Source organism: Lasioglossum baleicum, chromosome 3 (genome assembly GCF_051020765.1).
Source record: "Lasioglossum baleicum chromosome 3, iyLasBale1, whole genome shotgun sequence".
Lineage (NCBI taxonomy): Eukaryota > Metazoa > Arthropoda > Insecta > Hymenoptera > Halictidae > Lasioglossum > Lasioglossum baleicum.
In genome coordinates this window covers 12,069,611-12,094,507 of record NC_134931.1, presented here as the reverse complement: position 1 = coordinate 12,094,507, position 24,897 = coordinate 12,069,611, and the positions used below count along the sequence as shown (strand labels likewise).

At 40.7% G+C, this 24,897-nt stretch overlaps 1 protein-coding gene and 1 long non-coding RNA gene across 11 annotated transcripts in view; both read left to right on the top strand.

Moving 5' to 3' along the window:
• The first annotated feature begins 973 nt into the window (after positions 1-973).
• The window catches only part of Nachralpha6 (nicotinic acetylcholine receptor alpha6), a 390,412-nt gene continuing 366,488 nt past the window's right edge, over positions 974-24,897 (top strand). For 3 of the 10 annotated variants that reach the window (XM_076420946.1, XM_076420945.1, XM_076420944.1), the window contains exons 1-2: positions 1,135-3,037; positions 4,971-5,536. In XM_076420946.1, coding sequence (XP_076277061.1) covers positions 5,401-5,536 — 136 coding nt within the window. In that variant the 5' untranslated portion in view covers positions 1,135-3,037; positions 4,971-5,400. The other 7 variants (XM_076420937.1, XM_076420941.1, XM_076420940.1 and 4 more) reach the window with 7 other exon arrangements.
• LOC143207470 (uncharacterized) overlaps positions 5,543-24,897 on the top strand; it is a 32,414-nt gene continuing 13,059 nt past the window's right edge. Inside the window, exon 1 of the long non-coding RNA XR_013008675.1 lies at positions 5,543-24,879. This is a non-coding gene — a long non-coding RNA (uncharacterized LOC143207470). The remainder of the gene's footprint in view (positions 24,880-24,897) is intronic.

The window sequence follows — 24,897 nt, the reverse complement described above, 5'->3', positions numbered from 1 at the left end:
TGCATATGCCCGGTGCTACAGTATTTTCTTCTTTGTTCTAATCGAAATACTGACCAAGAGCAACGGTGATAACGAAGTCGATGGTTGCATCGACCATACAACCGTCGTTTACGTGGCACACAGGCCTCCCTCAGGCAGAGGCCGTAGAGCATCGTCGACGATCGGTAATCCGTTAGTGCTATCATCGTTAATGTTCAATGCACACAGGTGCGAAATCGATCGATTGGTTCATCAACCGTGTCACCCCGGTACGTTCTACTTATACCGAGAGTTCGCTTTAGCCGATGGTGGCAGGACTCGAAGAGACGGCTCGATGCCGTTGATCCGACATCGGTCTTAGGATCCCGGATGGACCGGTGCACTAATTCCTCTCGCTGGTCCTGGACCCATGCTTGGAGCATCCTTCTTGGATCGTCGCGTCGTTCCGTCGTCGTCGCTACGGAATCAACATGCTGCATATATAGAGGGGCCGCGCACTTAACGTACACACTCCGATGGTACATATGTAAAAGTACTTCCGAGTCCACGCATGAATCCATACACCTCGCGGGAGGAGCGGAAGGGGGATGCACGGCACAGGCACGCACACCTTGAGAGTTACACGGTAACGGGTGGGTGAACTATGGGGGTTTGTGCGAGAGGTGGTCGGAGTGAGAAAGAGAGAAAGAGAGGGGGGATAGGCAAGGATCCAGCATCCAGGAGACGGTGAAGGAGAGAGAGGAATAGAGAGTTCTCCGGTACACGGTGGTGGGCAGAATATTGATCTGTGGGGTGGGCTTCGGGGATGGTGTCCTCGAGCCCTCCAACCCAGGCCACCCACTCTTCCGATCCTGCTTCTCTGTCTCACCAGGGCACCCGGCTGGTAGCCGAACCGGTAGTGGGGAGGACGCTAGTTGCGTGGTGGTCCAGTTCGCAGCTTCCCGCGAAATCGTGGTGGGACTGAACCTCGGGGGTAGGGGATTCCGTCGAGGAAGGGATGTAGAATGGATAGGGGATGGCGGAGGGTAGGTTGTACCCATCTCAGAGAGCCTTCCTCGCGTCTATATCGCGGCGGTAGCTGCGAGTCGCGAGAGCTCGACCGGCAGCTCGTACACGACCCCGATCGCCTCTCATTTCAGGGTATTTTCAGTTCCGTTTGGGTACCCGATCGCAGAACGAGGCGGTTTTCCCTCCCCTTCTCTCTGCTGTTACTCTTTCTCTCTCTTTCTATCTCTCTCGCTCTCTCTCTCTCTCTCACTCGCACACACGGTCCGACCATTTCTCTCACCCCTGGAATCACTGACTATCTCACTCTCTCTCACACCCATTCTCTGTCTCCGTTGCTCACACATATACACACAGTCTCTCTTTCCCGTTTTCTCGATCTCTCTCTCCCCCCTCGCTACCATCCGCCGAGCTGTTGCCCCTTTGGCTCTACCCGCGCACACGCCTCGCTTCTGTCCGCTTCACCTTTTTCTCGACCGCTGTCTCAGTCTACCGCGAGTCGCCTACGCCTGCCTGTAGACGACGACGCCACCAACGTGGTCTCGCGTGTGATACAGTGTTTGCCGACGAAAACGCAGGCCTGTTTGTTCTCCGACAGTTCTCACCCCCGAGTCCAGCGAGAGAGAGGTGGCCCCGGGACACCGGCCTGACTTTATCTTCGTTATAGCAGCCGGTGCGAGCAGCGACGTTGTATCACGTCCCCGTTTCGTTGCACATCCTCCGTATATCTGCTACACCTGGCTAGCTGCGGGACGCGCGTACACCTGAGTGATCGAGCGAAGCCGAGCCGAGCCGAGCCGAGCAGCGCCGAGAACGAGAGAGGCGGCGGTGTTTGTGGTGTCCAGCAACAGGGTAGAGAGCGAAACGCGAACGTGAACGAGAACGTGAACGAGAACGGGAACGGGAACGGGAAACGGAAAACGCGAAACAGTAACCCCGGCGTTCCGGGTTAACGCGCACCATGGCGAGGTGATCATTTGCCAGCGTGAAAGGCAGAGGAGACGTCGCGTCGTCGTGTTCCGATATCCTCCGGGAGCCGAAGGATGTGATTGAGACGGAGGGAAACAAGAAGAGAGAGGGTGGCGGCGGCGGTCGGACCAAGCAGCAGCACCTGCTCGTGAGAATGATTTTCTACAGGAGCGAGGGAGGTGGCTGTGCGAGCAACGAGCACAACGGAAGATGAAGTGTTCCGCGAGGATCTGATGCGAGAGGAAACTCCACGGAAAAGTGGGAGTGAGCACAGCACGCTTGGCCAAGTTGCCTGGATACGGGCAGCACCGTGTTGCGCTCCGGTGAAGTAGGAGGCAGAGCGAAGGAGGTGGAAGGTGGTGCTAATACCCAAAAGGATGGAGGATCCAGTGGACAGTGGTAGAACGAAGAAGACGATGCACGAGGCCGATCAGCCACCGAACGCAGGCTCGTGGTGCGTCCAAGAATCGCGATAGCATAGCTGTCTTCTTCAGATAGGATCCCGTATGATAACAGTGCCGGTATAAGGCGCGACCGCGGCTCGACGTTCATCTGATAGCGGGAGAGCTGTTCGAAAACTCTTCTCCGAATCTTTCTCTCTCTTCCTTTGTCTCTCTCTGCCTCTATCACTCTACCTCTACCTCTCTTTCTCTTTCTCGTTTATGGAATCGAACCTTTCGGTGCTAGATAGGGTGTCCGGGTCGACGATCCTTGTCGCGCGAATCGTCTTCGTTCTCGCGCTCCGCAGGATTACTAATGAGGAATGTTAAAAAGATCCGAGCCGAGGGGACCCGAGTGCAACGGGAGAAGAAACAGGTGATCGATTTCGTCGGTTGAACTTCGCCCGAACCGGATAGATATAGTGTTAACCGTGACAGTGATCGGTTGGTGAATCAACACCGGCTGAAGAGGAGCCAGCGTTCACACGTTCGAATACGCGTATCTAATACGGACACCTGTGAACCGAAAGATTCGGAGACCTGTCCACGGACCGGACAGGTCCGGTTACCAAGGCTAGAGAAACACTGGCGGTTGTTACTGATAAATGATACCCGGCGACAGTCTCGCCGAACGCAATCCGTAGGTACGTTCGTATTGACAAGGTAGAAATCAGTATTGAAATTTTCCGGACGTAGTTCCGACCAGATCGTACGCCGCGGCAGGTAGGAAATGTGATTTCCATGTTCCATGACTCGCATTTTTTTTTGACTCGCCGATCACTCTGTGCTCGTCGCCGAATGAAATCCGGGAAATTTGCTATCCCGCGATCGGGTATCTCGGGAATGTAATTTCGGTGAACTCCGGAATGGCCAGCATGTGTAAAACTTACCGAATAACCGATTCCATTACGGGTAATGCATGTAATGATATTAATCGGAAATATTTCCGCTCATTCTTCTGTCCGAAGCGAAATCTTTTATTTCGATTGTGTCCCTACGAGCTGTTTCGAAACGGTTATTTAAACGAGAATGACATTTTTCGATTTCAAAGATATTAGTTAAGTAATGGTATCCACTGGTGGTTAGGTACGAAGTAGATTTTACACGGATTTCTCGTTTTGTGGTACCCTAGACGCGATCTCGACAATAATGTGTGGTGTTCGTGACAACAGTTACTGACCCAACGGCAACAAATTGTTTTTAGTCGCAGCACGTCTTTCCGATGGGAACACGCGAAATCCCTCTCCACTTATAGCGAAATAGTAAAGTATCGTATTGCGAATCGAGAGAGTCTAGTGCGGTTAATCTGTGTTTCCTATAAAAATATTGCAAAATTGCATTGTGTTCTAGAATTTTTAAGGCTTTAGGGAATTCTGTTGCTATTGAATTTCGATTTTCAATATTCTACGGTTTCAGAATTGAAGGATTGTTATTTCACCTATTTTCGAACGGTTTAGAACAAAATGATAAAAAGAAACAATGCATGAGGTTCGTTTCAGGTATGAAAGTGGCGCACAAAATATAATGTTGAGAGAAAATAAAAAATGTACAGAATATATTTTACATTGATATTGGACGTATCGACCCGTTGTGTTAAATAAATTTACAGAAAAGTGAAAGTAAGTTTGCCAGTAGTATGTGTTTTCAGTGAGAAAACGTATTGTATTCCCCTAAAGCGGTTAGTAGTATGAGTCAGCCATATGTCGGACCAGTAACCTACTGCGCTCCGGCAGACCTATTATAAATACCCTACTTCCTGCTTTATTTTATTCTGAGATATGATTAAAATAGTCGAACATGTATAACGTTTGTTTAACGAAATTATTCTTCATTGAAATACATTTTTTGACAGTGTGTATTATTTGGAAATTTATATTCGTAAACGAATTATCAAATGAAAGTAAGGCAAGATTTAATTTTTCTATTAGTTTAAATTTATATTAACAAGTAGAATATATTTCGTATCGTGAGTCTCTGTTATATTTACTAGTTGAGTGTCAACATCTGGCAGGCCATAGTAAATTTTATGAATTACACAGTACTGAATTTTGACGGTGTACACAGTAGAAATTAATTAACTAATCAATCTAATTACGAGAGAATTGCAGAGAACGCAGATTGAAGCGTAAATCTACCTGTTCCGAGAGCAATAGTAGCATCAGAATTCTAACCGCACACACTGTAAAAATTGATTAACTGATCCATCACGGTTACGAAAGAATTATTTTCGAAAAGAGACACGGAGACATTCGATATAAGACCGGGTCAAAAATCTTCTGCGTTAAGGGCAATAAAATAATTTGTATAGAGGTCTCGAATGAATTGCCGCGATAATTACGGTTTACAGCAGATCGGCGATGTAGGTACCGAAATAAAAGCATACGCGTGTCACAGTTCGGTCATGGAACAGCGAAATCATGGAACGCTTGAATTCTATTAGAATGGCTGTCCGGGGGTAGTGAAAGAAAGATAAGGAAAAGAGATAGTCACGCTTGGTAGAGCGAATGAAAATATTAATTAACAGCCAGAGCGTTGATTCGGCGAGCCGGTCTGACATTAGGGAACAATTATTTTCAGAGAGTTAAACAGGAGCATGCCCGAAGCGTGGGAAAATTCGAGGCGGACCTAGAACTCCACTGTCAATACGAGCGAGGACTTCGCCGAAGTTCCCGATGTACATTGTCGTGCGCGGAAAGTGATGGGGAAACGTTCGGTTGTGACGGCTGAGTAGGGTGAACACGGTTAATAAATGCGCTCTTCGTCTGACTGGCGAACTGTTTCGCGATCCGCACCACTCGGCCGACACCCGGTGGTGTGTCATGGTTATAATCAGTGAAAGAGCACACGACGAAGAGTTCCCGGGCGACGTGCGAGACGGTGATCGCAGCTAGAAGTGACACACGGAATTCCGCAGTGCCGCGCGACAGGAGAACGGACAAGAGCCCCCATTCGGAATACTAGAAGACGAGCAGGCGAATTCGGGTAGCCGACCTTTTGCGAATAAGAGATGTCGACCGCGACGAGTCTGCAAAATTCATTTGCCATGGCGGACCAGACGAGAGCCCTGCCGCAGATGCGAATAAACCTCTGTATGGTCAGCGCCGGTCTCCAAATAGTCCTTTTGCTCACCGTCCTACCTCAAGGTAAGTCCTCTCCGACTGCGGATTTTACGATCGGCAATTTCCAATTCGGAATCGGAATCGACGACCGAATTTGTTTAACCGAAAAGCCGACAGACAGCTACCGACACATCAAACGCGTCTTTTCATTCCATTTCGAGATCTATTAGGTGATTGCAACATCTTAATGACGGTTCTATTTAACAATAGTACCAGGTTGTCGTCGATATGTTGGTACAACCATTTACATGGAAAAATAAGTTGAAGAAGAAGAATATTGTTTAGTTTGCAAGAAAATCGAGTTCGAAAATTCTGTATGAAAATACTATATTAGATAGGACTCGGCTTCTACTTCCTGCAAATATTACGGCACGAGAAACCCACCGGACCTTCGAACTCCTTTCTCCCGAAAAAACATTCTTTCTTTTCGAATTATTTTTTCTACTACTCTCTCTGTTATATTTGGAGATTGCCCGATAAATGCATACACTTTCGCCCGAGTTTGGGAAGTTTGTTTACAATAGTGCCAACGGTATTTTATTGATGATAGATGAGGAACGAGGGGTTTCTTTCGTTTTTCTCAGCGTTTATTACCAGACATTACTAGAAATAGTCTCGGCAGATTTTCGACCGTGATATTGCAGCGCCGCGTGCGCTGTTCTGTAATTTACGAATAGCTGGTTATATTGAAAATGTCGTTGGCAACATGTATAATACATCGTCTCGTCAATCATGATTAGGGGCAGCACGCCCGGTGACAGTGTAGCGTATAATGAAATCAGTCTCACTTCTCTTCGTTACTACCTACAAGTTGAATCGATATGCCGTCACGACGAAACCGCATTTCACTTCTCTGCAAATGGCAAACACTTAGTTTTTATTCCGATTTAATCCATCAGGATGTCGCTGGCCCTCTGTTATTCTCTATCTGCGGTTTTTCTGGCCGGGATTTCGTCCGAAGACGAAAATCTGTGGTCGTGCATTTTCTAAATTGCCCTCTTTGTATGTCGGAAACAGCTTGTTGACAAATTAAGGAAAACCATTCGAATTAGGTTGTAACCTATAGCAAATATGCTCAGTTCCGAGTATAAATACAGTGACACCCATTAATATTCGGACGCTCTAAAAAAAGCGATAACTTTTTTTGCAATTAGTTTACTACAGGATGTGAAAAGAAATTTTTTCAAAAATTGCAATTGGTCGGAATTCTAGAGAAAATACTAAAAGTTGCATTAGCTCTAGTTTCTAAAAAATGTTCAAATCGTATAGTCAAATATTAAAAAAGTTATCGCTTTTTTTAGAGCGTCCGAATATTAATGCGAGTCACTGTATGTTATAATATGTTATAACATTATTAGGAAATGTTGTAAACTATAACGGATTTGTAGAAAAATTTTAAGGAAATTGTTCCATCCGTTGCTTTTTAGTGATGGAGATGCTACTCCGTGCGTCAAATATGTATACAATAAAACGCGTTAAAGTTAATAATTCTTCTGGATGTATTTCACAAGCATTTGTTTTGGAAATGGTTTGATGAAATTTTTCCGCATTTTTATCGACAAGTGTGCAACGTGTCTAAAATCCCAAAACCTTGGTAATTTTTCAAGAACATTTTAAATTGAATGTGTTGGCTATTCACTTAATTACAAGCACAACGCGCAATTACGTGTACAGCATTTTACGTGAAGTTCTTAATCGCGAATCGTGAAAAACATTGATGAAGAGGATGATTTACGAACGCACATACAATTTTCGATGAATCAAGCCAGTCACGAAGCCGTTGGGATGAATGACTATTGATAGGATGTTGGTTCTGACATTTGATTCCATGATACTTAACGGGAAATGCTGAATCTATACTGAACATCGAGTATTGACAGAGAAAATAAGATAGGCTAATCGGCTGGAAAAAGTTGTCGACCCTTGAGAATGTGAAAACCTTGCCACAAGATGGCATTGATCTTATTAAAATCACTGGACAACGAATTTATCATATCAACGTGATAATACTGAAGGTATTTGGGAAAAATTTCAATCTCAGCGATACGTGCACCGCGAAACGAATCCCGACATTAATCATATTGAAATACGTCGCAAACTTTTGAAGTTTTATGAGATCGAACGACGATTGAACGAGGTTTATAATTTTAATCTATTTGGAGCGCGGTGCAATCAAATTGACCCGCGCTCTGAAATCCCGAAAGAAGACTGTCACTTTTTGTATTATTCACAATGGGCAACAATGAAAACACAAGCACGCGAGAGAGAAAAAATTCATTCGATAGACGATCGTTGAAATCTCAATTATTTTCACTTTTATATTTGCACCACGATTGCTATTTAATCTCATAACTCAATAAACAGATTAACGTGGAAGAAAACACATAGAAATATATAAAAACATGTACCCTTGCATGTAACGAAATAGAACGCATTTCTGAATTTCATTTTCGTTTTTTTATTAAATATAACGATATACATTTTTAAGTAAAATAAGAAAAGTATTGTGTGGGAAAATGTGTCGATTTCTAACTGCAATCAAAAATTTATTTTTGCTCCATATATTAATGCAGACACAGTATACAAATGAAGAGAAGCTAAATTTGACGTTTAGATGTAAGGCACGTGCAATAAAAACCAACAAAGGAATGAAAAAAACGAAATTGGGGTAGAGTGGAAAATCTCTATCACCTAAATCTATCAAATAATCACGACCAGTATAAATATGTTGTACAGGAGAGTTTGGAAGTATAATGTATTCGAGTGGGTCACAAAAAATTAATTAGATAAAAGTCCAAAATTGTTGAAAGTTGCCAAATAATTATGAGTAGTATAAATATGTAAAGTGGGACATGGGAACACCAGCGATACCAACGTCGTGTTTAATGCTTTGTTTCAGTTTCCAATAGTTAGGTAGCGTTAACGAAGACACAGCGTTTCCTCGCGAAGAATATATTTTCCGTGCACATTTCTTCGTTTAGTTGGGAGATTACTCTCGATAATAAGTCATCCGATTTATCGCCGTGCTTCGGCTGAAATATCCTCTCGGTGGGACCAGATTTCAGGGGTATCTACCTCGGTACCGTTCACGATCGTGAGTTATTTCCGCGCGGAGTGCGGAAAGCTCCCTGCAAAACTGGCCGGGACACTGCGTATTTTTCCATTTTAAGGTTTACACCGACCGATAGCTGTTTCTCAATTATTTACTCGGACAAGGATCCGTGGCAGATTCCACGGCGATTTTTATACGGCGACAAAGCGTCTCCGGTTTGGTACAGTTCTTGCTTTCCCTAGTAACAATCCGAGGCTTAAGGAGCAGTCACATATAAATCCTGAAAAATTCAACAATTTTCGCGAATTTTCGTTCGAAGCGATGCACAGTGAGCTATTTCCACGATCTAGCTGGACAAAATTTAGAATTCGATAGTAGAATATACCAAATATACTCTATCATGATATATTAATAGTATTTAAAAATGTAGTTTAGTTCGTTTAGTATTGTGGTCCTGTATTATGGCTTTTAAATTCTCTTTAATTGCGTAGTACCGAATCTAAAAATGCTATCTAAAAAATACAGTGACTTCCATTAATATTCGGACTCTTTAAAAAAAAGCGATATCTTTTTTAAATGTTGGACTATACAATTTAAACTTTTTTGGGAAGCTAGAGCAATTAATTTACTACAGGATGTGAAAAGAAATTCTTTCGAAAACTGCAATTGAAAGGAGTTGTAGAGAAAATACTAAAAGTTGCATTTTACAACGTTTTTATGTGGGTCTATATTGAAAATATAAAAAATACGGTTCGTAGATCTGTGTCAATGTAAACATATCCAGAAAATTTCGTCAAAATCGGTCGACGTTGCAATGAGCTACAAACGTTTAAAGATGGTAAAAATTGCTGACCTTCACGATTTTCGGCCTATAAGGCAGTAAATCTAAGAATTCTTACATCTTTCAATGTCTGTCGTTTTTTTTTGCATCAACCGATTTCAATAAAAATTTCACAATGCATATAATTGACACAGGTCTACAAAACGTATTTTTTAAAGTTTCAATATAGGTCCACATAAAAAAGTTGTAGAATGCAACTTCTAGTATTTCCTTAGCAATTCCGACCAATTGCAATTTTTGGAAAAATTTCTTCTCACATTCTGTAGTAAACTAATTGCTGTAGCTTCTCAAAAAAGTTCAAATCGTATAGTCCAATAGTAAAAACGCTATCGGCATTTTGAGAGCGTCCGAATATTAGTGGGAGTCACTGTATGTGTCGTTATCTTCCACTATTGAAGATACATTTGTAAATGTCTTTTGTCCACATTATGTTTCATTAACATTTTAAACCTCCATAATAGTTAACATGTAATTTTATCTCTACTTTGAACTTCAACTAGACTTTTAACACATTATACCACTTTATACACTGTTAATTTTTATCTCAATTGAAAGCTGGAATCATATGCTATACGAAACGTTAAAGTGCATTTTTGACAAATTATGAGATTCATTGTCTTTCCCTTGTTTTGTTACGGCTATCGCGGGCAGTCGTCACACAGCGAGTTAATAAAAAATTATGGTCATCTAAATTTTTTCAATACCACTATGCATTTTTTATTATGATCTACTTAACCTACTTTACTATGGCTTTAAATCTTAACACAATGCTGAGATAGTTTTGACCCGCTAGATAGGTATTTTCGCCCACTGTGCGATGGTAGACGAAGAGGTGGTAATGTTGTACAAAGTCTTCTGGTTTAGAACCTTGTAAAACTCGATCTTTTTCCTATATTTTCTTAACTGCACTTCCTTATGCACCTCTTCAAGAAACTACAACTTCTAAATTCTCAATTCTGACAGACTTGATATTTAATAATTTATTTCAACAAAATATTGATACTAGTTTATACGGTGGGCGTACAAAGTATTTGTACGCCTTTTAAAAACGAATAACTTTTCTATAATGGTACCAAACGACCTGATTTTTTATAATCAATTAGAAGCATTGGTTTAGGAAATGATATGCAAAACAGATTTACCAAAAATTATAATTTACAAGGTTACATGCAAAAATAAAAAAAGGCATTTTTTAAAACTTTTTTATTTGGGTCATTAATGAAAATTTATATGTTTTGTAGATCTATGTTATTTATACACATGTTGAAAATTTCATTGAAATCGAGTAACATACACACGAACTACAAGCGGTTAAACATCGTGAAAATCATAGTTTTACACGACCTTTGATATGTTTCTGCTTAAAATCCACAGAATCGTACATGTTCATAGTCAATCGATTTCGATGAAATTTTCAACATGTGTATAAATAACATAGATTTACAAAACATATAAATTTTCATTAAGGACCCATATAAAAAAGTTTTAAAAAATGCCTTTTTTTAAAATTATAATTTTTGAAAATATTTTTTGCATATCATTTCGTAAACCAATGGTTCTAATTGATTATAAAAGATCAGGTCGTTTGGTATAATTATAAAAAAGTTATTCTGTTTTAAAGGGCGTACGAATACTTTTTACACCCACTGTATGTCAATATTTTACAAAATGAAAGAACGTGTTGCGAGAAGGAACAAAAATTATCTTTAAGTGAAACAGGGAAAAATTTTATATTTGCATAATCAGCCTTCCAGTTTTTAGTGAAGCCTAATCGTCCTTGAATCGTATTACCGTAGTTGGCGATTTTTCTGGCTGAGGAAACATATTGCAGAACTCTAAAGTAACAGGTCATATTTCACTTTAATGAGACATGTCTGCACCGTGTGTGTCCCACGAAGTTATTAATCTTTATTGGATTACATAAATCCCTCGTATTATTAGGTGCTTTGTTCTCGCGGAAGTTATGTTATACAGTATTACATACACGGTCTTTACGTAATTACGTCAAAAAAAATGACAGGAAAGAGAAACAGGAACTGAGCATTGATTTTCCAAATTAAATTTATGCTAAACACAGTTCAGCATGTCCGATTCGTATTGCGAAAACACTACCGCTTTTCGTTGCTCGTTAATTAACTATGTTGATGAATTGCTTTTACCAACAGTCACAAGTCGACAAGCGTTCATACCTGTTTCAATTGCTTGTAACGACAACAAGCGTCCGTGATTTATTTGGAATCTCAAATCAATGTAAACAGTCACAAATAGGGTAGCGAATTGTCCGGTGGTCTTGGGCCATCGATAGTCTTCATCGAACCATGCGTTAATTAAGACAATTAGCTCTGTGGAAGCAGACGAAGCTGAACGTTTCGAGAATTGCTAGATTGTAAGCAATTTTCGGCAATCGATCGGAGTTGACGGTGACAACCTCATGAATTATGGTTATACTGTTCCTTCATTATTTATTATAAGCTTAGACTAAACAACAAAGCTGTTTAAAATTGTTCTTATTATTTTACACTACAATTGATAAGGAATTTTATATTGAACACGATTGATCGTACGTAATTTCTTTTATTGGCCAATTTTAAATTGAACAAAGCATTGGCATTTATTAAGATATTAAATATTAACTAGTTATGAATAAAAAGTTTACACTAAATTAATCAATTTCACAAATCAGTTTACACAAATTATGTGATATCTCATTTTTCTTAAAAAAATGAACTTACACTATTTTCAAAATAAACGATCCATATATGTACCAACACGAAACGTATTAAAATAAAAATGATCAGAATATATTGTAGAACACGTCTCACCTTTCCTTTTTAACCTGGCAGTGTATTTATTTTAAACCGATCGATTCTTCTCGTTACATTGCGTGTATACGTATTAGATGAACTGGATCGAGAAACAAACAATCGAGAGTTATTTTAATCTAAAACAAATAAGTAGGAAAAATATTCTTAACAAAATTTGCTTTCGTGAAAAGGTGGTACGCTAACGAAAAAATTGCACAAAAATTCGTAGTCTATAACATATACATAATTACTATGCAACTTCTAATAGAGTGGTTAACTGAGTGTTTATATACTGCATAAAATTCATACAGGAAAATCTAACTTTTTCAGAATGTATTGTACATTCAGGATACACTTCAATGTTAATGTCCGGACGCAAACATAATGGACTTTTGAAAACATGTGGCGCCGCCATTGTATATTCGCAGTTGTTGTAAATTCAATTTCACCGCGGGTGGAGGCTCTTTTTTGCCAGACTATAAGCGCATTATATAATCGTTTTACCGTAATTAGACTGAATTTTTATCGTTCTTTCACAGCGTCGCTCTGTATCGTATTCAGCCATCAATCTCGGAACATGGGTATGGCGCGCGGCTTCAAAAACATATTCAAGAAGAAAATCTAACATACTTTTACTTCTTCAAGCGAAAACATCTACTGGATAATAAATTAATGGGATAGTGAAGCAATTTTTACGTTATTATGTATCAATCCATAGTATACTATTCTTAATGGCTACCGTTGTGTAGATTGTTGCACAAACCTATAAAACAAAGGGCTGCACCTTTAACCGGAAGAAAAAGCCGAGAATCATTTTTTATTTACATAATAATTTTTATGAAACATTGAGCTAAATATCTGAAACCAGATATTACGATATTAGTAACATCTGATGCACAATCGCTGATGCACAAGAAAAACGTCACAAATAAAAAATACAAATTTTATAGGAGAGCGCTTCAAAGTTCTTTGATAGTTTAACTAGCTGTGGCTGCAAGTAAAAAAGTAAAACCTAATAATTATATAAGAAAAACTGAAAACTTCAGAGTTGTGACGTTTTTCTTGTGCACGAGCGCTATATTGAAAATATTTTTTTTTTATTGAGACAAACAATATATACACGTTTCTAGCTATTGTCAGTATAATTGGGAAAGAAAACTATTGGAACTGAATACTTATTATTCATCGCACCAGTCCGACCTCCACAAGGTTAAGGATTAAGGGTTGAGGGTTAAAAGCAGTTAGCGCGGTTCTGCGAGTGCAGAGGTCGGTTCTCGGTCGTCAAGATTTTTCCGTGGTACTGGCAGACTGGAAACAACATTCATAACGACCGATATTGATTCGTAGAAGCGCAAGCTTCACCCTTTCTTCTGAGCACACATGTGGCACCGCGTGTGCGAGTACGCGCGTGCATTAACTGAAAGGAGTACTACTCGAGAGGCTTGCGACCGAGGCTTGTCAAGAGGGAAAATGTTTTTCTGTTTTATGATAGTAAGCCTTGTCAGCTTAACCTATCGTCTCTCTCTCTCTCTCTCTCTCTCGTGTTCTTTGTGATGCCGGTAGCTCACACTTGCATTTCCGCGGATGAAGTTGCTACGTTCACAGCTTTGCGTTAGGTCTTCGGAAAGATTTGTTGCGGAATGGGAATTATTCCCTCCCTTTGATTATTCTTTTTGAAAATACTACTTTTATTTACATTAGAATAAAGCAAAGCAACAGGAGTGTATTTAAAACGAATTTTAAGAGCCTTTAGAGCCTCGTTATAAAGTTACTGAACGCATCGAAAAATAGTTGGAGTGCTAAAAGAGTGCCTTATTCAAGTGTAAATAATTAGAGAACTTTTATGATAATTAGTTGGACAAGTGTGAAACGACACGTCCCCTTTTACTGTCATTCATTTTCATTCTGCAAATTGTGTATAACGAATAATGCATCGGTTTGAAAATAATGTTTCAAATTGATATTAACGAGTGTATTCGAACTTCTTTCCCGAAGCGTATACAACGATGTGGGTTTTTCACATCAACATATCAGATCCGAACGAATAATATTTTCAAGGAGCAGCAGTTGCCCAGGCCTGAACAAAACCACTAAATACAGTTCAAATTATCACAGTTTCCGTTTTCTTAGATCAAGGTTCTACTGTATACGGAGGAACCTCGGTTATCCGACCTCTTCATTGGCCAAACACGCGTAAACCGTTCTATGGGAATTATATTATTGGCGATGCAAGAAAATTTCACTCGTAAATTGACTGCTTTAATTGGAATTAATGCGTTGCGAGGTAACGTATGTCTATTCTTATCGCGAAATGAGGGTCTGTTCCGCGCATAAATTTGTAAACCGTTGAAACCGTAAACATGGGCAACGCACACAGCGGAATGCAAAATACGGATAAATTAATAATGTGATATTTCTATAATATTTTGCGCAATTACGTCGCTGTACGGAATTATTCGTTTGTTGAATAATTAAACTTAACGCTGCATCCACCGATGTACACGGGGGTTTTGTAAAATTCTCTATCGGACTATGGATTTACACGGATCCACGTTACATTTGACACAAACACGGCAGTATCTGTAACACGCGCGATGGATTTGTTTTTCGGGAGCGTCCGTGTAAGTAGATAGTTGTTTCATTTAATTGAAAAAAGAGCTCTCGTTGATAAATCAACCGCCTCGTATCGACGGGGAGGGTCAAATCGAAAATTCAATTGGTATTACAACGGTGAATCATGTTGACCGCGGATCTGATAATGAAAATTTGGCCTGAGGTTTTATGACGAGTTATAATTTCCACCTGCGCGAATGTAATTGCGTAACGAGAGTAACTGAAAAGCTGTTCGTTACGGGATCAGCAAATGGGTTTTAGTTTGAACGGAAAAGGGAGAAAAGAGGAGAGAGAGAAAAAAGATGGCGACGAACATTCCACGTGTCTCGACAGAAATTCCAGCCCTTTCTTTCTTACGATGCTTTCATCGAGCTGATTAATATCCTTCGTTGACGTCGTTTGATGCTTTCGACGTTTTCCATTCATGTGGAAAACAGTTCATTCAAACGTAATTCTACTTATTTCTCATCCTGGAAAATCAATGAAAATTAGTTAATTACCAACCCCTTGCTGTATTTTAACCAATCAGACTCGTGATGAGGATTTTAACAAAGTCTAACACATATGATTGTTGTGCGTTTCTTTCTCGATAAAATAAAATTGGATTCCTTTGTAATCAATATTTAAGCATTAAAACAAATGTAGCCATACAAAAAATACAAATTTTCTTTCCTCTTCTACGATATTTTTGGGGATACAGACGTATTAATCACTGTAACTGTAAAGAGAATGTTACGGCAAGGGGTTAAGAAGCAGTTGAACATTGGAAGATGTGAACCAACGTATTACACTGTTCAATACCAAAGTTCCACAATTACTGTTGGGTGGTTCTTATAGAGTTTTTTACGCTGATTCCGAATCTGTCTTTAATTTTTCTCCTAGACGCACAGTTTTTGAGAAACATGTCTGTGAAAAAAAAACATTTTTCAGCTCTAAACGAATATTTTGTGATGTTATTATTAAAGATATTGAATTGTTCTTTACAGCAAAAGATTCTGCAGACTCCCGAATCCAGTGATATGCAATATTAATACATTATGATTGTTTAAACATGTTTAAACAATGATTAAAGACGGAGAGATACCACTTTTGCACCAATTTTTGAGGATATTTTTCAATTTATCTCAAAAAATAAGGGTCCAGCGGAAAATCGAACTATACCACGCGATAGAGCAGACTTTTATCTTGAGAAACCACCCTTTCAAGTTTACATTGTCGACGTTTTTTTCGAACCAGAAAGCAAAATGTCTTCGCCCGACATGAGTTGCCGCCAGTGACGCTTCACCATTAGAACGATCGTTCGACGGGATACGGCGCGGCGCGCGGCGCGTCCACTTATTACTGTAGTTTGCGCGTAGGACGCTTTCAGTAGGATTTATTGGATATCACTGGATTCGGGAATGTCTGCAAAATCTTTTGCTGTAAAGAACAGTTCAATATCTTTTACAATAACATCACAATATTTGTTTAAAGTTGAAAAATGTTTTTTTTCAAAGGCATATTTCTCAAAAACTGTGCGTCCAGGAGAAAAAATTAAGGCCAGATGCGGAATCAGCGCAAAAAACTCTATAAGAACCACCCAACAGTAATTAGGAAACATAAAAAAAGTTGAAATTTGTTGACCAGTGTTATCAAAGAAATTCATTAAACAGCTGTTGAACACGAACGGTAAGAAATGATATAACCTTACGAGTGTTAATGAAATGTTGTGTGAACGACGTCACGCGATCGCTCACAGTTCTTCTTATTCATTGGCACAATCTGTTCCGTGTCGACTGCATCGAATAATTTATACTACAGCTATCTATATATAAGTGCCAGGCTCCCGGGGGACAAAGAAAAAAAGGGCAACAAGTATCGGCGCAAAATCGGAGATATCCTCTAGAGCGTGGTTAATGAAATTTTAATTGGCATCGGCGATATCGAGTTGTGATCTTGCGAGGTACGCGCTGTGAATTATCGTATCGTTCACTGGAGACGAGGCGGGACTTATTAAAATTGTATCTCGGAGCTCTCTAATACAAACTTTTGTCGTTCACGTGCCGAGATGGAGATCACGATCCAAATTAACTCGCTCCCTATACGTTATTCTGGATGACAGTATAAATTTCATTCCCGAAAGTTCTAAATGCGTTCCTTTGGGTGTTGGCCTCCAGCAGCATCGAAATGATTAATAATCTGTCGTGAAACTAGAAATACCCGTGGGACTGGGTTATAGAACGTTGCAGCATCTTCATCATCTCGTTCTCGCGCTCGCAAACCTTCACCGAAATTTCGCGGCCTCGGGTGAGAAATGCGAACAGTTTCGGACCGCGCGTCGTCCGTTTTTCGGGCTCATTTCGAGGGAAACGACGAGGAAGCCATCCCCTGCCAATCCATTTTATTTAAATCGCGGCTATTCATAACGTCCAAGAACGTTCCCGTGTGCCCTTTAATGGTGATTTATGTCCGACCATCCGACACCTCTGCTTTTTAACAATTTCGAAGAGGAGCCCGAAAGGTTTTCGGGTCGTCGTCGTTCCGCTGACAGTCAACGGCACCGACGAAAATATCGACAAACTACTCCCCTTCGCTCTATAGAACCTGTCTCTGGTATAACTCGCCAGCCGAGATAGACACGTTGCAAGACAATGTTCCGATTTGAACCGTTTATTCATAACACGACGCGGATCCAATTCCGTTTCTTCTCATATAGCTCACGCTTGTCTCTCGTTCCCGAAGACATCGATGGCGAAGATCTCGCCGATACATTCATAATAATAACGCTTCACTTGAACACGGTATGCTCCCGTGTAACGCGGATTCCTCTGACGCGTCAAAGATATTGTGACTACTGTTTTCATATTCAGTCATTCGCGGGGATATTCGGACACACACTTCTAAAAAGACTTTTTAAGATGGAACTAAATGGCTTGAATTCTTACGGGATGTGAAAAAATCTTTTTTCAAAATGCAGGAGAAAATATTTAAGGTTACTTTTTACGGTCCCTAGATGGATATAGGCAATGGTAGTCAAAGATATATTTTTTATTTTTAAAGATTTAGCTACTTCGATGAATCGGAAAATAATTTTTTTTAATTGTTCGAATAAATTAATAATTTAACCTTGATCCTTACCCCTGATAAAACATAGATTGAGTTTTAAGTCCAAAAACCATATTCGTTAATATTCAATGGTAAATATACTTCCTGTTTTCCTTTCGGGCATTGAGAGGAAGCCTTAACCGCGCGTTAGCGGTTGAGAACTCGCCCTCATGATTACAAGGGCGAAGTCCCGTGTGGTCCCTTAATTTACGGGGCCCGGTAAGGCACCGTAAATCTTGTTCCGAACTGGTTACAGTACCTTAGTTGTTACAGAAATTTCGTAGTCTGTACGTGAAGTCTCGGCAACCGATGTTCAGGTGCCCACAGTTTGAAATTTCCCAGCAGCTGCTAAAACGCTAACGGTTTAACTTTCGAATACATACATTATTTGAAGATTGCCTGTGCTGAATAAAACAAAATGTTATTTTGGTATAGAAGTATAATAATGACAGAAATAAAATATTGTCTTTGAAAATATTAACCGAAGAAAAGGTCTAAATCGTCAAGAGATTATTGTAACATTTGTAATATCGTGTAACGTCGACCATACAGAATCAAACGCACCAGACACACAAAATACTGCTGACATTATTAAATAAGTTGGTATCTAATCAATTATTAAACATTTCAGTTTTGTATGAGGTGTTATATCAATTTCCTATCCATAAAATTAAAAAATCATATAGAATGGAATTTTAGTGGAGTTAACACTAAACCTACTGAGCCTCAAAAGTAACTGGCACATGTTCCCTTATAAAAATTACAAGATTAATTTTATTGAGACTTTGTGCGGCTCCTATTGTAATACGTGCACTACTAAAGATCTATACAATCGTTTCTTATTTAATCAGTTTTATTACTTTTCTAATTGTAAAATAAAAAACATGGAACCGGTCATTTTGACCGGTACCGTTAGCTTTAGTGTTAGAATAGCTCCGACTACAAAGGAATTGCATCTACCGAATGAGACTAGTTCAGTGAAAATGTGTACGCGTCATCTGACGGAGAATGCACGTCCGGCATCTGTCCCGTGACTTTTTAGGCACACCTCGTGGAAACTAGCTGCTAAAGGATTAGTTTGGAACTGCTTTGGATCGCGAGCATTACAATTAAAACTTAATCCGCATAGAAGCAGCGCGGCTAACAAATAGGGCAAATTTATTTGATTGTCGTTTCGGACCACTTGCAGAAATTGAATTGAAACCAGTGCGTACCCGTGGAAATAGCGTCCGATGGCCGGGGTAGCTTTTCAACTAATAGATTCCGCTGTTAGAACCGCGGCGCGGGTTGGAAAGGTCCTGTAGGTTCGCGCCGTTGAACTTCGCTTGCCAGACATCCCCGAAACTTTCCGGCAATAATTCTCGAGCAGCCCGGCTTATTTACAAACCGCCAAACGTATGAAGTAAATATGCACGAGGCCTGGAATCCGCCCGGCTGGAAGATGCTCAAGCAAGAAATATTACCGTGTCCCAAGAATAAATATACGACTTACACACCGATCGGTGCACCGAACAACTTTCCATGTAGTTCGCCCAGCTGTGTGGAACTTGAACTGTACGCATGACATCTGATGCTCGACGGAAGTTCACACGGATACGCGACGCGGGAGCAAGTGTTCAAAGTTAACGGCTTGCGAAATGCCAGCGCACGTCAGGGAACTGCGGTTTGAAAAATCTGCGGAAAGTTCACCGCAATGGCGAGATCCTTCCAATGGCCACCGAAAAATTTAAATGCCGTCCGATAGTTCGAAATGGTCGGAAATGCCGAACGCGAAACGCTTGCTTCTATTTTTCATCCCGGCGAAATTTCTCACGCCATATCTGCGGTCCGACTTCGATATTCTCAGTAATTTATGTACGCTCGCACACGATGCGGGTTAAGAAGGTATTCGAATTGCTTCGCTTGCTGTTGAGATGTATTTTGTAATTTTCTTGGAATATTCGAAATCTTCATGAAACTGCTGACCGATGCGTACAACAATTTTTTAATTAAAACAATCATTTTGTATGTTTCAAACAAAATCTGGAACGAATGACATGAATTTTTGACTGATTTCCATGAAGAAATATTTTGACACTGTAACGATGTTGTCTTCTGGTGGCACTTAGCTTATTTTAGGCGAATGTTTCCGCCCACCATGGAAATGACAGGTATTCCCTGACCCAGAAAAATTTGACGTCAGTGTCTTAGAGATATGCTGTTTGATGAATGAAACATTTTTCCAGAGCAAGCAGATCTCGAGAGGATGGTTCACCAGGCATTAAAATTTGAATTTCTTAACACCTCGAAGGGTTGTATGGAATTGAGTTTCGAGTAAGGGTATATCTCTGGGAATTGTCTTTGCATTTCTAAAATCGTGAATATTTTTGTATTCATTTTCACTCGTTCGTTTGTTTATTCGGTCTATTTTTAGATAGTTCTCTGTACGTGTATACCGTCCAAACATAATGTATTTCCTGAAATTCAATGGACACTTTGAACAATTTCTCATTGCGGACCGTTTCCGACAGTTAATAGTGCCTTGTAATCGAGATCACAGTCTTCTACTGAAGTCCAATTTACGTTCATGAGAATTTTGGTTTACTTTGAGACTACTCCAAACAGCCAAGTAATCAATTCGGGTCCTCATTGTACATTGCCCTCAATCCCTACGTCTCCGTTAAATGGGGGCTCTCGAATGTGTGTTTTAGCCTTTATAGACCACTGGCGATCGAAGCTGTTCAGGTAATTTTATGCAAATGCTAAAGAAGCTTGCACCGTGATTACGGTCCAAGTGTTTCACTGTATCTCGAGAGAAACCCTTCATCATGTATACTCTACTATATGTATGTGTTTGTGCTTATTGAATTTACTACTACAGTTAATACAATAGTAATTACTACCATAACATATGTACTGTATAATGTATACTCATAAAAGTATTGAATACGAATCATTATTTTCAGCAACTATTGGGTTAAAGTAATACTATTAATATTGGGTTAAGTTAAAATATTTTGTTGGCTAGAAAGTAATTTCGGTATTTTAAGGTGAAATAAAACCGAATTTCTTTATTCAAGTGATGAACTTTAATCAATAAAATATTTTCTTATTTATTCTTTTTTGCAAAAGATCATCAAACAAAAGGGAAAATATCTCTTATTTATTAAAGTTCATTGCTTGAATAAAAAGAATTGGGTTCTATTTCACATTAAAATACCAAAATTACTTTCTTGCCAACCAATATATTTCAAGACAAAATCCAAATATTCTCAATATTCTTCAAATAAAATACATGCGCTATCGTCAAAAATACTATAATATTTGAAAAACTTATTGGAGGATAATAATAATCCTTTAAATAGGATTATTTAAATAGGATAGCTCTGCTTACGAGTTGCAGTGAAAATTAAACATTTCTTCCGACCTAGAACAATTCCATTCTACATGATTTTTTTCATTTCATTAAATGTGTAGTAATTGGTAAGATTGGTAAGCAAAATTGTAATTGGTATGCGAAATTGTTGAATTCGTAAAACCGTGATTGACACTATTGAGAGAAGCCGGACCACTGTGTGTTGCGCGCGAGGATCCACGACGGTAATTTCCGCGCGGTAGACTTAAGAATCAATTTCCGTCAGGTTTGCCTGGGAATAACTAGCTGGGGTAATTTGGGTTGTGTTATACCGGAGACAGGAATGGCGAAAACTTACGTGATAGCAGATATAGGCGGTAATACCGGTGTCGCGTCTTTAACGGCACTCGATATTCCGGCGATCAGCTCTGGCGCACACGCGACCCAGTGCATCGCACTGTGCCCGGTTCCAGGGTACGTCATTCACCCAATCTCTTGGCACTGCACACGAGCGTAGTTACCAATATTAGCTCCCATTTTCATGCAAAGGCTTGGTTATTAACCGATAGTCGAACGATAGACCGGATCGGCGCGGCGCGGCGTCGGCGTCGGCGTCGGTCACGATGGGATATATCGATACATCATAATCGGTCAGCTCGGCGGTAGACGCTCGGTGGTTTTGCACCTGACCGCTCGAGCTTGCCGCCATGAGACTTGTTCCCTTCCTTTTTGCTCCCCCTTGTTCTCCTCAAGCGTGGACGCCGAAGTTGCAAAGGGAAAGCAGCCTCCGCTCCGCTCCAGGGAGAGAGCGACGGAAATAGGCTGACGAAGAGAGAAGCGGAAAGATCCCTTTTATAATTAGGCCCACGGGCGAAGCGTTGCTCCTCTAATTACCTGTCCAACAATCCGGGGAGCGAATGAGCAAGTGGCTCCCGCCTCGAGACTAGCCGCCTTCGTTGTTACGGAGCTTATTCAGTTATACGAACGGATCCGTGGCAACCCGTTACCGTCCTTGTACACCTTTTTTTGTTAGCCAGCCGCTCCTGAACATTCCGACCGACCTAGAATCCCTTGTGCCAGCCACGTTTCTACGGATGATGCGAGTCTAAACGACGCGTCGTCGTCGCACCCTTGGAACGATTTCAATAAACACACCTACTCTTCGATCACGAGAAACTTTCAGGTATCTGTGCCCCACTACTTGATATAACCACTTTTCGTTACGAGTTACCTTGTCCATGAGAAGAGGGCACACTACTGGCTAAAGCACTAAAGTGTGATTGAAACTGAGCAACGCGTCAACGATATCTCGCTACCCCTCAAGAACCTTTTTTGTTTTTTTTTGTTTAAAGACGGTGGGGAAATGCATTATACGCACCCTCCCCCTCCAGATGGCGGTCGGGGGTAGTGTGGGGCTCATCTTGCCTGAGAAAAACAAGAGGCGAAGGCATACCCATTAAAACCCCACCGAGCAGGGGCCCCTTCTGAGGTCCCTTGTCCTCCAGTATACTCCAGCCGGAGACTATAAACTTTCGTTGGCCCGCTATTCGCAATACTACACGAAAGTCTGTCCTCCGGCTCCGGAACCACTCCTGCTCTAGGCTCTTAACCCCTCAAGAACCAATAAGGGACAAACTTGGGAACTTTAAGTAATATGTTGGCTATGTATGGCCCTTTAAAGGTTAAGGATGCTTTGACCCTCTGTCACTTCGCGTGCGATCTTCTCGCGAACGGACAATAGAGGTCCTCGGATATACCTGCTAGTCAATACTAACTGGCCAGGTGATACTTGCCACGAGCTTAGCCTCGCGCCCAAAGCATTATGGTAATGCCGCGGAACTTCTACGCGTTTTGGACCCCACGCTTCTAGAACCAGCTAGCCACTTCAACTCCGCAAGCTCTTCGAAGTGGATGAACGCTTCAGCTTAGCGCAGGCTGCCTGTCTGCTAGGAGAGCAGAGTAAGCTTGTTTCGTTTGTTTTTAATCTTATCAATCGAGCGCGTGTTCTCGATACGAGAAGCATGCTCACCGGCCTAAGTTTCTCGATGCTTTCAGCAGCTATGGGTTGTTGTTTGGCTATCTGCGTGTTGCGGCGTTTATCGGCGCTTGAAGTAAAATAGTAATGCAGAAACTTTTAATCCTTGTGTGATAGACGATCTTTTTACAGCTAGAGTGTTGACGATGGTTAGGATGACGGCTAAGTTACGTCTTCATTTGTCTCACGTTTACTTTGCATTCTCCTAATAACAACTTAATGACTAGATTGAAAGTTTTCGTGCAAAATAAACAATCGTTAGATTGTATGATATCGTAAGTTTAAAACAGAATTTTCGATTATAGTGCCTTCGAAAGGTTTTCGGATTTTTTATTTTTTCTATGCAATATCGCGGGAGCGATTAAATAGCGACATGAAATGGCTACAGAAGAGCAGAAAAAGAACATGAAACGGTTCGGTTCGACAGAGGGAGGGTAGCAGACCATCGATACACTTCACAGGCATACGGTTTTGATGACATTAGCTATGCGTCGTCTGAGCGGAAGACATTTAATGCGCAAAATTCACCACAGAGACGCAACGCGAGGTAGAACGCGAACTTAATTGAAACAGAAAATTGCATTTAGGTTAACGAGCGAGCTTTAGATCGCGTAAATGTGGCCCCGGGGTACATATGTGCTCCTTAATCACCACCCAATTATTACATTTCATCTAATTATGCTGGGAGACTGGCCTTTCACTGTCAGTTCAAGCCCTTGAATCCTTCTTTTTTGGTATAGTTTGTTCTTTTTTTGCGACAAAGATGAACATGGCGCCGAGAACCGAACCGCCTCGATACTCGCCGGAAGGTAACGTGGTCGTTCTGTGCCTTGGCCATTTGTGTGGCTCCAGCGGAAAGTTCGCGTAATTTAATATGCGAGTACTTGTTCGAATAAATAATGTATTCAGGAAAGAGTAGAGAGAATGCTCAGTTTCCTACTATCCGGTTACGTTAATACAAAACGTGCTTCGAATTTTGTCATGCAATTCCGAGCTCGATCGGAAACTCAAATTTAATATGTGTTTGGACAGGAACGAACGTATTTGCGAGTACGAAAACTCCGAGAAAATTGAAAGTTTCCTTAGTGTTTTTAATTAAAAGTGCAAAAAAACTCGTGCACGGAATAGACGATTTGTTAAAAATATTTCATTTTGATGGTTGGCTTTAAGCTATATCACTTGAAAAACGATGCTTCTTAGTAGAATTTAGCGTCTATTGTCGAAGCATTTCCTTTTGCATAGAAATCTCCAGTCTATGCGATTTCGTTACTTTATTTCTAGCGTCTATTGTTACCCATTTTCTGTACCGTCATTTTTTAGGCGTTGGGAACTGACGGATTGGGAAACGAAGTGACTCAGTTTACTGGAAATAATATTTGAGTTCAAGTAGAAACAGCTCATCATAATAAACAATAGAGTTTCGGATCTAGACGAGCGATACCTTGAGTGTATTTTCTGGTCCGCCACTATAAAAGCTAACCCTGTTCTATGAAAAGCTTGCGGGTCAACGAGGGAATGTGAGGGCCTTCACGTTTTTGGTAGCTTTCGAGTCAAGGTTATTGCGATAACGTATTACCTGCAGTTGCTAGTATCATATAATGGAGGTGTGTACGTGCGACGTA